Below are 12,399 nucleotides of genomic sequence, written 5' to 3'. Positions count from 1 at the left end.
CCTGTATTCACTGCAAACTATCAGCCTCTTCAACCATATTTTCATACATTAAATGCAATAAAACCTTGTTGATCTGTAACATATGCTCATTTGACAGAGTCAAAGGGAAATTATTTTTTCTTCTTCTTTTTCACTTTCTTTCACTTTCATTTCATTTTCTTTCTTTCTGTATTTCATTGAATAATTTGCAGAATTATTTCACAGTTTGCTGCATGATTTAGGTTTGGTGGGCAAAATCAGGAACTGCAGAATTAAGACACTGCTTCATTGGAGTGTGAGCGGGAGGATCCCAAGTGAACGTGATAGTTGTGCTCTTGATAGTAATATGGCCTTTGTCCTCTTCTTCATGGCATTTAAGCTTGACAAGCTTACACTGTTCATGCTGAGAACATCAAGGTAAATAATCAGCAATAAAGTTTATAGAATCATAAAATAGCGGAGGTTGGAAGGCGCCTCTGGGCACCGTCCGGTCCAGAACCCCTGCATGGAGCAGGGTCAGCCTCCAGCAGGATGACCAGGACTGTGTCCACTTGGGTTCTGAATATCTCCTAGGACGAAGGCTTCGCAGCCTCCCTGAGCAGCCTTTCCCAGTGTGTGATCACCCTGAGAGTAAACAGGGTTTTTCTTATGTCTACAGAGAGTTTTCTTGTCTCCTTTTCTGCCCGTTGCCTCTTGGCACTGGATACCCTTAGAAGAGCCTGGCTCCGTCTTCCCTATGCCCTCTTGTTGGGTATTTACAGAGAGTGGTGTTAGCCCCCCAAACCTTGTCTTCTCCAGGCAGGCTGAAGAGCCCCAGCCCGTGGCCTTTCCTCCTATGGCAGATGCTCCTGCCCCTTTGGCATCCCTGCGGCCCCCTGCTGGAATTATTCCAGTAGGCCCGTGTCTCCTTGTACTGGGAAACCCAGAGAACCATTCAGCCTGGAGAAGAGGAGGGGTGCTGGGGTGGTGGGAACTCCTAAATGCATAAATACTGCAAAGGTGGCTGCAGAGAGGATGGAGCCAGAATCCCCCCCAGTGTCACGCTGGCCTTTGTTACACTATTTTCTAGAAGAACACAAGACACTGCATTGTTGCTTCTGCATCAAAGTATTGCAAGGAATTTCCGAACCAGCCCTTGATCAGACAGAAATGTTCTTCACTAAATACTGAAGTGACCTTCCCACGTCCTCATATCAAGGTCTCCACTTATTCAAGGTGAGCCATAGGTCATTGCAAATGGACTAAGCTTGACTTTACAACCTACAGAGGAAGGACATCGCAATATAAATTCCCATAATTATCCCATGGCACTTGTCACTAGCAAGAGCCTGATATGGATACGTTAATTTTCAACATACCATTTCTGCTTACCTCAGCAAGGGAGTGAACAAGTCACAGCTGGGATCTGCAAACTTTGCAGGTAGGCAAGAAGCAGTTGCTTTTGGTTTTGTTTCAGTCTATGTACCTACGCATTTCCATTTCCTCCGCAGTGTGCGATCGGTTTCATCAGAGTCAGTGATCGTAGAGAAGAGAAGGGCAGAAAACCTCAGGGCTTACCTAGCAGCAATCCCTTACTTAGCAGCTTAGAAACAAAGTCTAGGAACAAAGATCTAAGAAGGCACTGAGCGTGAAACAGGAGGTGTTGGACTCGGCATCGTGGAAGGCTGCTTGCCTTGCTGCAGACACCGCACTGCCACCCCACCCTTGGCTGTTAGCAAGACATTAATAAAGGTAAGTTTTTCAAGAAGTTTTGCTTACTGCTTCTGCTGATGTCCTACTGAATGTGTATTTAATTCTTAAACACGTATACCACGACTGCTGTGTGCAGTCAGACATCACAGCTGGCTCGTACATCCAGTACAGAAGGGAGAGGTGCACGGAGATCACCCAGGTCTCCAAGCTAAAGGACTTGTCTTTGAGACAGGCTGGCAAAGCTTTCCCTTTGCCCCATTCGCTATGCTGTCTGCAGCTGATTGTCATTTTGAAGTTAATACCCACAAATTGTTTTGTCATATTTTGGAAGGTGGGAAATACAGGGGAAAAACAACCCAGCACAGACAATGGATAGTTGGGATGAAAGGCATGAGTCAAGGAGAACTGGCTGGATGGAGCAAGCCCCTAAGAAACGAAATAATGAAGACCTCCTGACGTACTACTCACATCATCTTGATGCAAAAAAGAGATGTTTATGTGCAAACCAGAACACCAACTATTTCCCTCTGCCTCGTTTTGGCTTCGTGATTAGAGGTAGGTGGAAAATGCTTATGTATGCAGAGTCTCATAATTTTGGAAATAAAAATTCTATGACTAACAGGAGAGGGTATTTTTGCTTTAATTCGTAGTGGCATGCGGAAATCTCGACTTGGAAGATGGAAGATAGAGGTTCCCAAATCCTGCCGACATATTTCAGATCTATTGCCACAAGTTGCCTTAAAGCATGATTTTATCAAAGTGTGATCTTAGTAGAAAGAAAGGGATCATCAACTGTAGAAGACACTATGCAGAGAGTGGGCCAGCGCTCAGCATTGCAAAATTTTGTAGTTTTCATATAAAAACAGACTCTCTGTCCACTGCTGGGTTCATAATACTTTTATCTTTCTTTTAACAGACATCCAGGTATCTAAGGAGATCACCAGGAAACATGAATCAAATGGACGTTTTACTTGCAAAGAAGTTATTTTCATCGATGAACACACTGAATATTGCAGACCAGTGTCACCAGAGAACTGTAACCTCACCGATGCCACAAGCCTAGTGCAAGAACAGGGGAGACAAGCAGCAAGCAGAGGTACCATACAGTCCCAAAGCATAGACTTTAGTGTGCGTTCTGGAGACAGACCAACATCAAAATCTCCAGCTAGACAGGCTGAACCAACAGATTTGTGTCATCTCGCCGAAGGTAAGTGCCTCTGCCTGGGCAAGACAGAGGGAATTGCCAAGTACAAAATTCTGTTGTCAAGAGTTGCTTGATTCTGTGCTGAGCATACACAAAGAACTATTAGTGGTATAATTGCAGAAGTATTTTTTGGCACGTCACGTCCATCGTTCCTAGAAGCGTTTGTCTGTAGGTGCGACACCTTCCACATGCGCTGCTTGGGCTCCTGCTGGCAGAGCTCTGGTCAGTGCCACGCAGTCAGCATGTGCACTTTTAGTCTTTTTTGCTTAGCCTTTGGTGGAAGGGGAGGCATACACCAAACAGCGAATCATTGCTGGTTAATGTTAAATCACTGCTAGTTAATGTTTCAGCTGGACTAGCCCCTTCCCCCTTATCATTATAGTATGAGTATATTCCAGACATATCCTTGGGCTGTGCTTCTCACCTAAAGTTTCCTAAGATCTTTAAATCCAACCCTCTTGTACCACTCTACTTTAGCTTGGATTTGCACACCCCTGCCTATGAAAATGAATGCCTCACATTTAAGGGCACTGAAGAAAATATAACTCATAAACTCAGTATCACTTATTTTCACATGTGGATTATTAGACCATGGGTCTTACTCAGGACAAAAGCACAGAAATATGTTTGTGAAATGGGTTTGCGTTCAGAAATCCTGTAACATCTCCCCCAAGAGGAGTCAAACAGATGTCCTGTTTGAGTTACTGCCATAAGTTTGGAGAGAGAAACTCTGGTAGCTAAGAGATGTACCAATTCCATTTGTGTGATAATTGATTAAAACCGTAATTTGGTTGTATAATCTTTCTAATCCAATACCTGTGGAGAGCAGGTAAAACTACAGAACTACAGATACACATATTTTTGTTCTCACTACTGTAAGATGAGGAAGGACTTTGTTAATCAGTATATACAAGATATCAGCAACCGCAATAAATGCGATCTTTGTTCTGTGTAGAATATGCCTTGTAAAGTTAAAGACCAAAGTCTGCATTAACTCCAAGCAAGATTAGGAATGGATACCCGAGGCTGTTTCTAAAGTGCTGGGCCCAGCTCCTGATCTGTGTGCATCGATGTTTTGATAGCATGGGACTGCCATGAACCATGGCAAGGTAGCTCGTGTTCAGCAGCAATAGGGGTAACCAGCCACCGTTCAGTATTAGCCCAAGCTGCCAATTTCTGAGTGACTAGTCAGCACTGAGCATATAATGAAAGTAAATAAAGGGCCTATAGCACCATTCTAAAGTTGCTGGCGAATCATCAGCCTTGTTAGGGACATACTGAAATGGGACGTGTGCCTTACAGCCACAGCTCTCTGTGTTGCTTGTACACCTGTGGGGAGGAATACCCACCCAGAGGTCCTGCACCTTGGCATCTCCCCCAGGGTGCCTGATGGCTTTTTCATGGGGAAATCACAACAACAAAAAAAAAGAAAGGCAGAAACATTTCACTCTTTCTCCATGCATTCTTGGCATAGCATGGTTGTTTTACTCATGGCTTTTATTGCATTGATGAAATACTGAAATGACATTGTCTACCTTGTCTCTCTAGATTTCAGCAAGAAAGTCTACTGGCTTGCAGCAGTTTGTCTCCTTGTAACTGTGGGAGTTCTGTGCTGGTAAGTCCGGGAGCTGTTCAATCCCTCACGCACCAGCATCTCTTGGCAGCATGTGTCATGGTTAAGCTAAGCTCTTGGCTGTCTGGGGGCCAGACAACAGCTGCTGCTTGGGTGCTCATAAGGGAAATAACAGGTAATGAGAGCTTCATGACAGCTGTGTCACAGCGAGTTACAGCATTATGTAATTTGTGCATTTGAGCAGTTTGGTGATCCCTCGGCCTCCTCCCAGCTCACTTCTCACAGGAATGTGGGCTTGGATTGACTCCTTTTTTTTGCAGTTAAAAGATGGAGATCCAGAAGTCCTCCAAGTCTTTGGCAGATTAAGCTAAGTAGTTAAAAAAGGAAAATAAGAGGGGCTGCTTTACACCCCAAATGCAATTGCAGTCAGCCTGATTTGCATGAATTGAGCAATACAGGCTGTTGCAGTGACTACCTCACCTCCTGTGTAGCAGGTAAGCAGCTCCTGGGGAAGTCCCTGGTGTTTTTTTGCAGGCTTCTGTAACATGAACTGTCACAGAACTAGTGTATTTACTGGTGAAGGTGGCATACAAGCAGAGAATGTAGCAACACAGGGGAAACAAGACTATCCACCACGTCTATTAAAGGGGCGTTTTCAATGTGAAGGGAAGGGAGGATCACTCTGTCTGCATAAACATTCTCATCTTCAGCGCATCGCCTCCAGACAGCACCAGAGATGATCACAGGCACAGACTTCTGAATCTGTTACTGCTTATTGCCGTTATTTGTCTGTTACTGCTCATCAACCACCTTTGCCATTTAAATTCCTCGCTCCGAGCTGTCCAAGAATTGTGGATGTGGAGACCTTGGTCTGAGGAGCATGCAAAGCAGGGTGAAGGAAGCAGCACTAAGCATAAATGACAGGGCTGTACTTATCCATTGACACTCTGACAATCGGTAGTGCTCCATGGACATGCTGAAATGCACATTTTGAGGCCTTGTAGGATGCTGTAACTACTGCTTTGTCTTTGCCCAGGACGAGGCTACGGCATCAGCTGGGGAATTACTACTGGCTTTCCCTCGTACTTATGTAAGTACCCAGAAATGAGGCACCGAGCTGCTGGTTCAGGTAAACACTATGAACTCTGAGAGATTATCATCAGTACCCCCCGGTATCCTGCTGCTTCTCTTCCTGCAGCATTTGGCTCTCTTTGTTGGTAGCGTTAAGGTATGAGGAGGAAATGAATCTCGTTTCTTAACACTTCCTCTTCACATCTTCCACAAACTTTTTTCTTCACTGAAGGCTGGAAGTGCAATGTGGATTGTAAATAGATATTTACCTAGCGCTGTGTGCCGAAAACAGCCGGCTGCTGTAGCTTCTCTGCGAGCTCTGGGCCCCACGCAGCCAGGCAGCTCCCACGGCTGCGCTTGGCCAGGTGCTGAGTGGAAGAGGAAGAAAACCTCACAGCTGCCTGGGGGCTGTCGGGTGGGGAGGGAAAAGCGGGGGTGCTCTTCCTGAGGCAGGATCCATGAACTGGGGCTCACGTCTGGCTTTTACACTGTAATGGGCTCAGGTCATGTCCAACCATGGGTGTCTGCAATGGGTGAGCTCTGCTCGTTGCACTCAGGTGTGTAGAGAGACAAAAAGCAGAATAACATAAAGCCACTGGTTATGCTGATGTACTGTTTATCAAAAAGCTCATGGACGTACATCAAATCCTCTTTTGCAAAAGCATGGCCCTTGTGTTTCCCCTGATGCAGCCTTCTAATAAAAATCTTCAATGGTAATCACTTGGGCAAGTTAGGGGTAAATAATTGTTAAAGATGCACCCACAGTATTTTTCTGATGTGCCTACAGATATATGACAAATACCTGAGTGTTTGTTTATTTACTTGAATTGCAAGTATATAAGTAATGAGTCATTTCTCCATTTCAGTCAGTATGGCTTCCATAACTAAGACTTCATTTCAATAATATAAAAATATATCGAAGAAACAACTGAATATTTAGTGGATGAATTACTACGTATGAAATCCAAATGTTTTGCTTTCTGTAATTAAAGCTGTTACTTGTGCTTATTTGAACTATCAGTCACTAAAAATGTGTTCTTTGCTGCTTTTATTTATTTATTTATTTATTTTTATCCAGGATGTCTATTGCTACTGTTATCCTGAGTTCAGTTGTCAGCCTAATTATTTCAAAAAATGCCTTTTGCACTTGGACAGTGGTAAGTATATTGCTGAAGTCCATGATTTTTCCTTTTCAAGTTCTTTTATTTCTCATAATCAGACATGGAAGTGAAAATTCTCCTCAGGGAAAAAAAAAATAGTTAAAATGTCTGCATAATTTCCATCATGGAATTTTTTTCCCATTCTGCAAGGCAATTGTTCTGAACAATACTCATTTCAAACAATTGGGAAAAAGATTATTTTCTTCCTGAAGGCAGGTGGAACTGCACCAAGGGCATACTCTAGATGTTCCATGCATTACTCAGTGTATTCTATATATATATATATATATATATGGTGTATTTTAGCACTTGGCTAGATCTTTAGAACTAAAATTGCTTACAGATATGTCTGTTGGCTGGTCACAAAGCCCTGCAGCTTATCACAGGGCTGTAAACTCAGCAGTAGTGTATCCATTCACTGAAACAAGAATGAAACTTAACTAAATTTTGTCATGGATGTACAAAGTACAAGGGAGAGAATAATGAGTGAATAAGTCTTCTCTGAGCCAGTTTTGCAGGTCTTCCTTTTGTCCTTCATTTTCCTAATACGAGAAATTCTCAGAGAGTGACGTGGCTCTCAGAGGTCCCATCCTCTCAGCTATGTCTATAAGAAACTGACTGGGGAATGAGCCCCTCTTTCTGTGCTGCTGGTTGGTGTCCTGAACACAGAAAATCAGGACAGTGCCACTGTTCCAACACTCAGACATACAGTTATAATACCTTAATGACAGGCATTGCCTGAAGATCCAGCCTCCTTAGGGACCTTACCATCAGAATCCTGACCATTTAGGTTAGTTTTAGCACTTTGCACTTTAATCAAAAACTAAAATAAAAATATTTAGTATTTACTAAGTGGGGTTGTTCTTTTTCTCTTAAAAAAAAAAATCTCCTTTTTATCTTTTTAGACAGTAACTGGAAGTGTAATAATTGGAATAATTTCAAAGTAAGTCCTTTAAGAATTTTTCTTTCACTATCATACATTCTACTTGGGCATTTTGAGGTAACAGATTGCTTCTTTTGTCTTAGTTTCTACGAAACAGTGACTATAATGCAAGTTGGAGGAATGACTGCATTTGCAACCCTGTTACTGTTTTTATTTGCTCTGAAGACAAATGTAAGTACTTTTAATGGATTAGGTAACAACAAATAATCTAAATTGTCATTATTTTAATGACCCTTTTATATCTGTTTTGGCTTTTTTGAGTCACTCAATTCCTAAAAGTTTTGTTTGCAATTCAAAAAAATAGCAGCAGGACAAGAGGGAATGGCCTCAAGTTGCGCCAGGGAAGGTTCAGGTTGGAAATGAGGAGACATTTCTTCTCAGCAAGAGCAGTCAGGCATTGGGACGGGTTGCCCAGGGAGGTGGTGGAGTCACCGTCCCTGGGGGTGTTCAAGGAAAGCTTGGACGTGGTGCTTAGGGACGTGGTTTAGTGGGTGACATTGGTGGTAGGGGGGTGGTTGGACCAGATGATCTTGGAGGGCTTTTCCAACCTTAATGGTTCTGTGATTCTATGAAAGTAAAAAAGAAAGAAAGCGGAGCAGTCTGTGCTGAAAACTGTGGCACTAATAGCACCAATCCTGCTCTCCCTGTCCCATCCTCATTCTTCAGTCTACAGGTTCCCTACAGTAAAGGCAAGAGAATTCAAAATTTAAACATGGAATGTATGTTATTTCAAAATAGCTTTTACCCATGAACGTATCACCATTTATCTGTTCCTTAGAGCCTCTCTCAGAAATGCTGATCATTATCAATAGGAAGGCAGTAGGAGCTGGAAGTCAGCTTAAGAGGTTAACAGAAACAGAATTAGAAATAAATTAAATCCATTTTATAGAATTGTTTAGTTTACTAACAGACCAGAAAAGGGAGCAAAAGCTTAAGTCAGCTGCAGTAATCTCAGGATTTGTCTTTATGCATGTCACTGGTGTTAGTTTATTAGTCACCCTCCTTGAAAAATATGTAATATTTGTTTTTTTTTTTTTTTGGTTCAAAAATGTGTTGATTAATTGCAACTAAAGACAGTTTTACTGTGCTTGGTGTCCTCAGAAACCCCTGACAAACATGGCCATATCAACCACTACAAGCACCCTGGGCACTGCTGGGGCAATCGTTTGTGTACTTAGAAATTCATACGTAAGTAGTTTACTGGATGTGCACTTAGTGGATATACGGGCATGGGTTAGCCCATATTGTGCAGTACCTGTAATCACCCTGTCTGGCTAGGGTAGTATCAGTAGCTTTACATTGCAGCAAATAATATAAAACTGTTTCAATGCAGAGCTCCTTTTCTGTATTAGGGTAAGTCTGGCAAAAAAAAAAAAAAATTAGAAGGCAAGTTTAATGTTTAATCAGCTGATGAGTAGATTCTTTTTTATATATCTATGATGTGCTTTTTTTCCTGTTTTATTCCATAATGAATGGCAAGAGCAGCTGGCTAAAAAGGTACTAAAGTGCCTGTGGATTATCCAATAAAATAAACTGATGAGTTTTGTTTCTTCCCAAACCAAACAATTATGGATCACAGTTATGTAAATAACAAAGTGGATTTACATCTGTTTCAGGTTAACTGCTACATCACTTATTGTTTTGTTTTTATTGTGTGGTCTGTTTTAGATTCAGTGCTGCTGTGGGTTCAAAAGCAGTAAGGGATGTCACTTTTACAGGTTTCTGGCTTTCACTTCATAGAGGCAATGCTCACAGGTCTTTACTCTTCCTTACAGGTGTTCCAGGCTATATACGCTCTATTTGGAATGCTGCTCTTTGCTACTGTAAGTAAATTTATAAGACCCACAAGTAAATCATTATCTCACTACAAACTCTTTTCTTCTGCTTAAGCAAAAACTTCATGTCCAGAGCAAGGTTTCCTAACCCTGCAGCCCATCCCCTCTCTGTGTGCCCTGCTATGTGATGTGAGGAGGTGCTGAGACCTGCATATTTGCAAAACTGGCTTCTTTTTAGGCCTATTCTATAGAAAGACAAACCCCTTCTCCAACAAATTTGCACAAGCTGCACTTCTTACTTGTCAAAATCTGGAAATATTTTGTTTTGCTGCTAAAGCACACAAGAGATTTCCAAACTACTTGCATCTCTCTGATGGCAGTAAAATGGCAAAAAGCTTTTCTATATACAAGGGCTGGTGATGTGGTCTGTTTCTTGGCTGTGGTGAGAGGAGGGTGTGCGTCCTCTGTACGTGTGAGTATTTGAGAAAACCAAGGGGTCTCCAGACAGACTGCAGTTTTAGAGCACCCCTGGCCTCCAATGAGAGGAGTGGTGTGGCGTGGTTTGCCCTCCAGCTTCACAGACACCTCCGTGGGCTGGAAGTTCATTATAGCACCGTTGTCACTCATGGGCAAGGAGCTGCATGGGAAAAGCCCAGAAACCAGGGAACCCGAGTGAAACTGAGGCAAGAAAAAGACTCATCCTTCAGACATGAGAAGGAAACACAACTTTCTTGCAAACTTGCTGCTGCCCTTGCTATGCTCAGGTTTCCTCTCCGAGTTTGTTTGGATTCTCCCCCAGTAACATCTTCTTTTACTCCTGAGACTCTTTCTCCACCTTGGGTTCTGAGTGGTCATTGTCTAAAAATAATTTTGCAGTCCTGAGGGTTCAACAACCAACCGTTGTCCCTGCTGGAGAAGGTTTAGGACCTCTTCATCATTAATGGGGAATTTCAGTCATTCTCTGAAACAAACTTCATACTCTAAATCAGACACTGACAGTTCTGCATATTGTCCCTTTATACAGAAATTTCTTGCCAAATAAGGCAGATGGCAAGGAAGTACTTTTCATTTGGTGTAATTTGTAGAAATTCCCAAAAGCAAAACCGATTGTAAGCATTGTTTTCTTCCCTTTTCTAACAAGGATCTGACGAGGACAGTAGCTGAGCTCGAAAGTCAACAGACAACCAACAAAAAAGTCAAAAAGTCAAAGCTTGAAAGTCAACCAACAAAAATGCAACGCTCCATGGACTATGCTGAGGCAGCACAAAGACTTGTCATATCTATTGCTATGATCTTCTTCTTCACTTTGCTATTAGTTGGTTGAACGCACAACAAAGCCGAGTATTTTGGCAAACTTCAGTTTCAGCGCAAGTCCTGTGTTACCCAAAGGAAGGTGCGTGACAGCTCATTCAGGCGTTCTGGCGAGGTGATTACGGGATGGATTTCCATATAATAAACTTCCTATAGATGAAAAAGTATCTTAATGTTACGGGATGTATTTTCATATAGTAATCTCCCTACAAATGAAAAATTATCTTAGGGTATTGTGTGAAAAAGTATTAACGAGGGGGTGGGCAGCTGAGTGTGGTATAATGTACTGTATATTTTGCTTTGCTCATGGGATGGTCTCACCGCAAGGCTTAGGGTCAGACTTATTAATTAATGAGTTATGTTGCATGTATTGCCAAAATTGCACCCAAATGAAAAGCTTTTGGGGGCTGCAGAGAAAGGAGGATGGAAAATATTTGAGGGGGTCACAATGGGTACTGTGAATATCTTTTAAGAGTTGTTATTTTTACTTTCTGATGCTAGGTAAGTTGAAAAACCAGCAAAACAGAAATCCAGACAAAGTGAGAGAAAGGAGAGGAAAAGTCAGGAGTGAGGGCACTCTAGGATTAATTACTGCACCATCCTGAACATGGGCACACATCTGAAATGTATGTAACAAGTTATATAAAAATTTGAGATTTAACTCTGTATTAGCATAATACTGCTAGTTTTGGAAAACTTGGAGCTATTGACAACATCCCCTAAATTCAGTGCCTATTCCCTTAAGGCTGACTATTCAGAGGCTACAAGCTGAAACAAATATATCTCATTCCTGTTGTCACAGGTACCACTGTATTAAAAGCGTTCAGTATCTGAGACTTTCAAAACATATTTCATCGCAAATCAAACCTTTTCTTGAAGTTAAAACAACTGTAATGCAGCTTTTATAGACTTTCACACAATACGCTAAAGTTGATTTGGGGCTTCTGAGTGCTGTAGTGTCCCGGTTTCAGCTGGGATAGAGTTAATTGTCTTGCTAGTAGCTGGTGTGGTGCTGCTCTGGATTTAGGATGAGAATAACGCTGGTAACACCCTGATGTTTTAGTTGTTGCAGAGCAGTGCTTCTCACACCGTCCTGCCAGCAAGGAGGCTGGGGATGCACCAGGAGCTGGGAGGGGACAGAACCAGGACAGCTGCCCCAGGCTGGCCGAAGGGATGTCCCACACCAGGTGGCATCATGCTGAATAATACAGCTGTGGGGCTGGCCAGGGGAGCTGCTGTTGCTTGGGGACTGGCTGGGCATCGCTTGGCTGGTGGTGAGCAATTGCATCATGCATCACTTGTTTTGTATGTTCTTTTTGCTGCTGTTATTTTTTATTGTTTTTCTTTCTTACTAAGCTCTCCTTATTTAACCCATGAGTTCTTGCACTTTTCCGTTCTCTCCCCCATCCCGCTGTGGGGTGGGGAGAGAATGAACAAACAGCTGTGGGGTGCTTAGCTGCCTCCTGGATTAAATCACAGCGTAAGGTAACATCATATATTTAAATATATAAATAAATGTGAAAAGATTTATACATCTAAATTTAAGGGCAGTTATGTCTCCTATCCCTCACAGGCAGCAGGAACCAGTGACCACAGGGAATTCAGGCTACCTAAGCACACATCATAGTGTTTCGAGCTGACTGGTTTGTAAAATGATTAGTACAGAAAATTTTGATGTTGGTATTTCAGTA

At 42.4% G+C, this 12,399-nt stretch overlaps 1 protein-coding gene across 1 annotated transcript; it reads left to right on the top strand.

Annotated features, from left to right (window-relative positions):
- Positions 1-1,469: 1,469 nt before the first annotated feature.
- Positions 1,470-10,881, top strand: LOC308190810 (uncharacterized protein). The gene is made up of 11 exons (XM_080582566.1): positions 1,470-1,710; positions 2,003-2,226; positions 2,588-2,878; positions 4,424-4,490; positions 5,485-5,538; positions 6,598-6,676; positions 7,585-7,622; positions 7,706-7,793; positions 8,724-8,810; positions 9,398-9,445; positions 10,539-10,881. Exons 2-11 carry the CDS (start codon positions 2,040-2,042, stop codon positions 10,719-10,721), a joined length of 1,122 nt encoding a protein of 373 aa, XP_080438692.1. The 5' UTR covers positions 1,470-1,710; positions 2,003-2,039; the 3' UTR covers positions 10,722-10,881.
- The last annotated feature ends 1,518 nt before the right edge of the window (positions 10,882-12,399 follow it).

Source organism: Anser brachyrhynchus (genome assembly GCF_964034855.1).
Source record: "Anser brachyrhynchus genome assembly, chromosome: 2".
In the NCBI taxonomy this organism is placed as follows: domain Eukaryota; kingdom Metazoa; phylum Chordata; class Aves; order Anseriformes; family Anatidae; genus Anser; species Anser brachyrhynchus.
Note: the sequence above shows the minus strand (reverse complement) of the source record. Positions and strands in the feature narration are given on the sequence as shown.

Excerpts from the sequence above, each read along its gene's own strand:
- LOC308190810 (XM_080582566.1), top strand. The coding sequence starts at position 2,040 with ATGGATAGTTGGGATGAAAGGCATGAGTCAAGGAGAACTGGCTGGATG. Across the intron at positions 2,227-2,587 it reads TTTTGGCTTCGTGATTAGAG|ACATCCAGGTATCTAAGGAG; the intron begins GTAGGTGGAAAA and ends TTCTTTTAACAG. Across the intron at positions 7,623-7,705 it reads ATAATTGGAATAATTTCAAA|TTTCTACGAAACAGTGACTA; the intron begins GTAAGTCCTTTA and ends CTTTTGTCTTAG.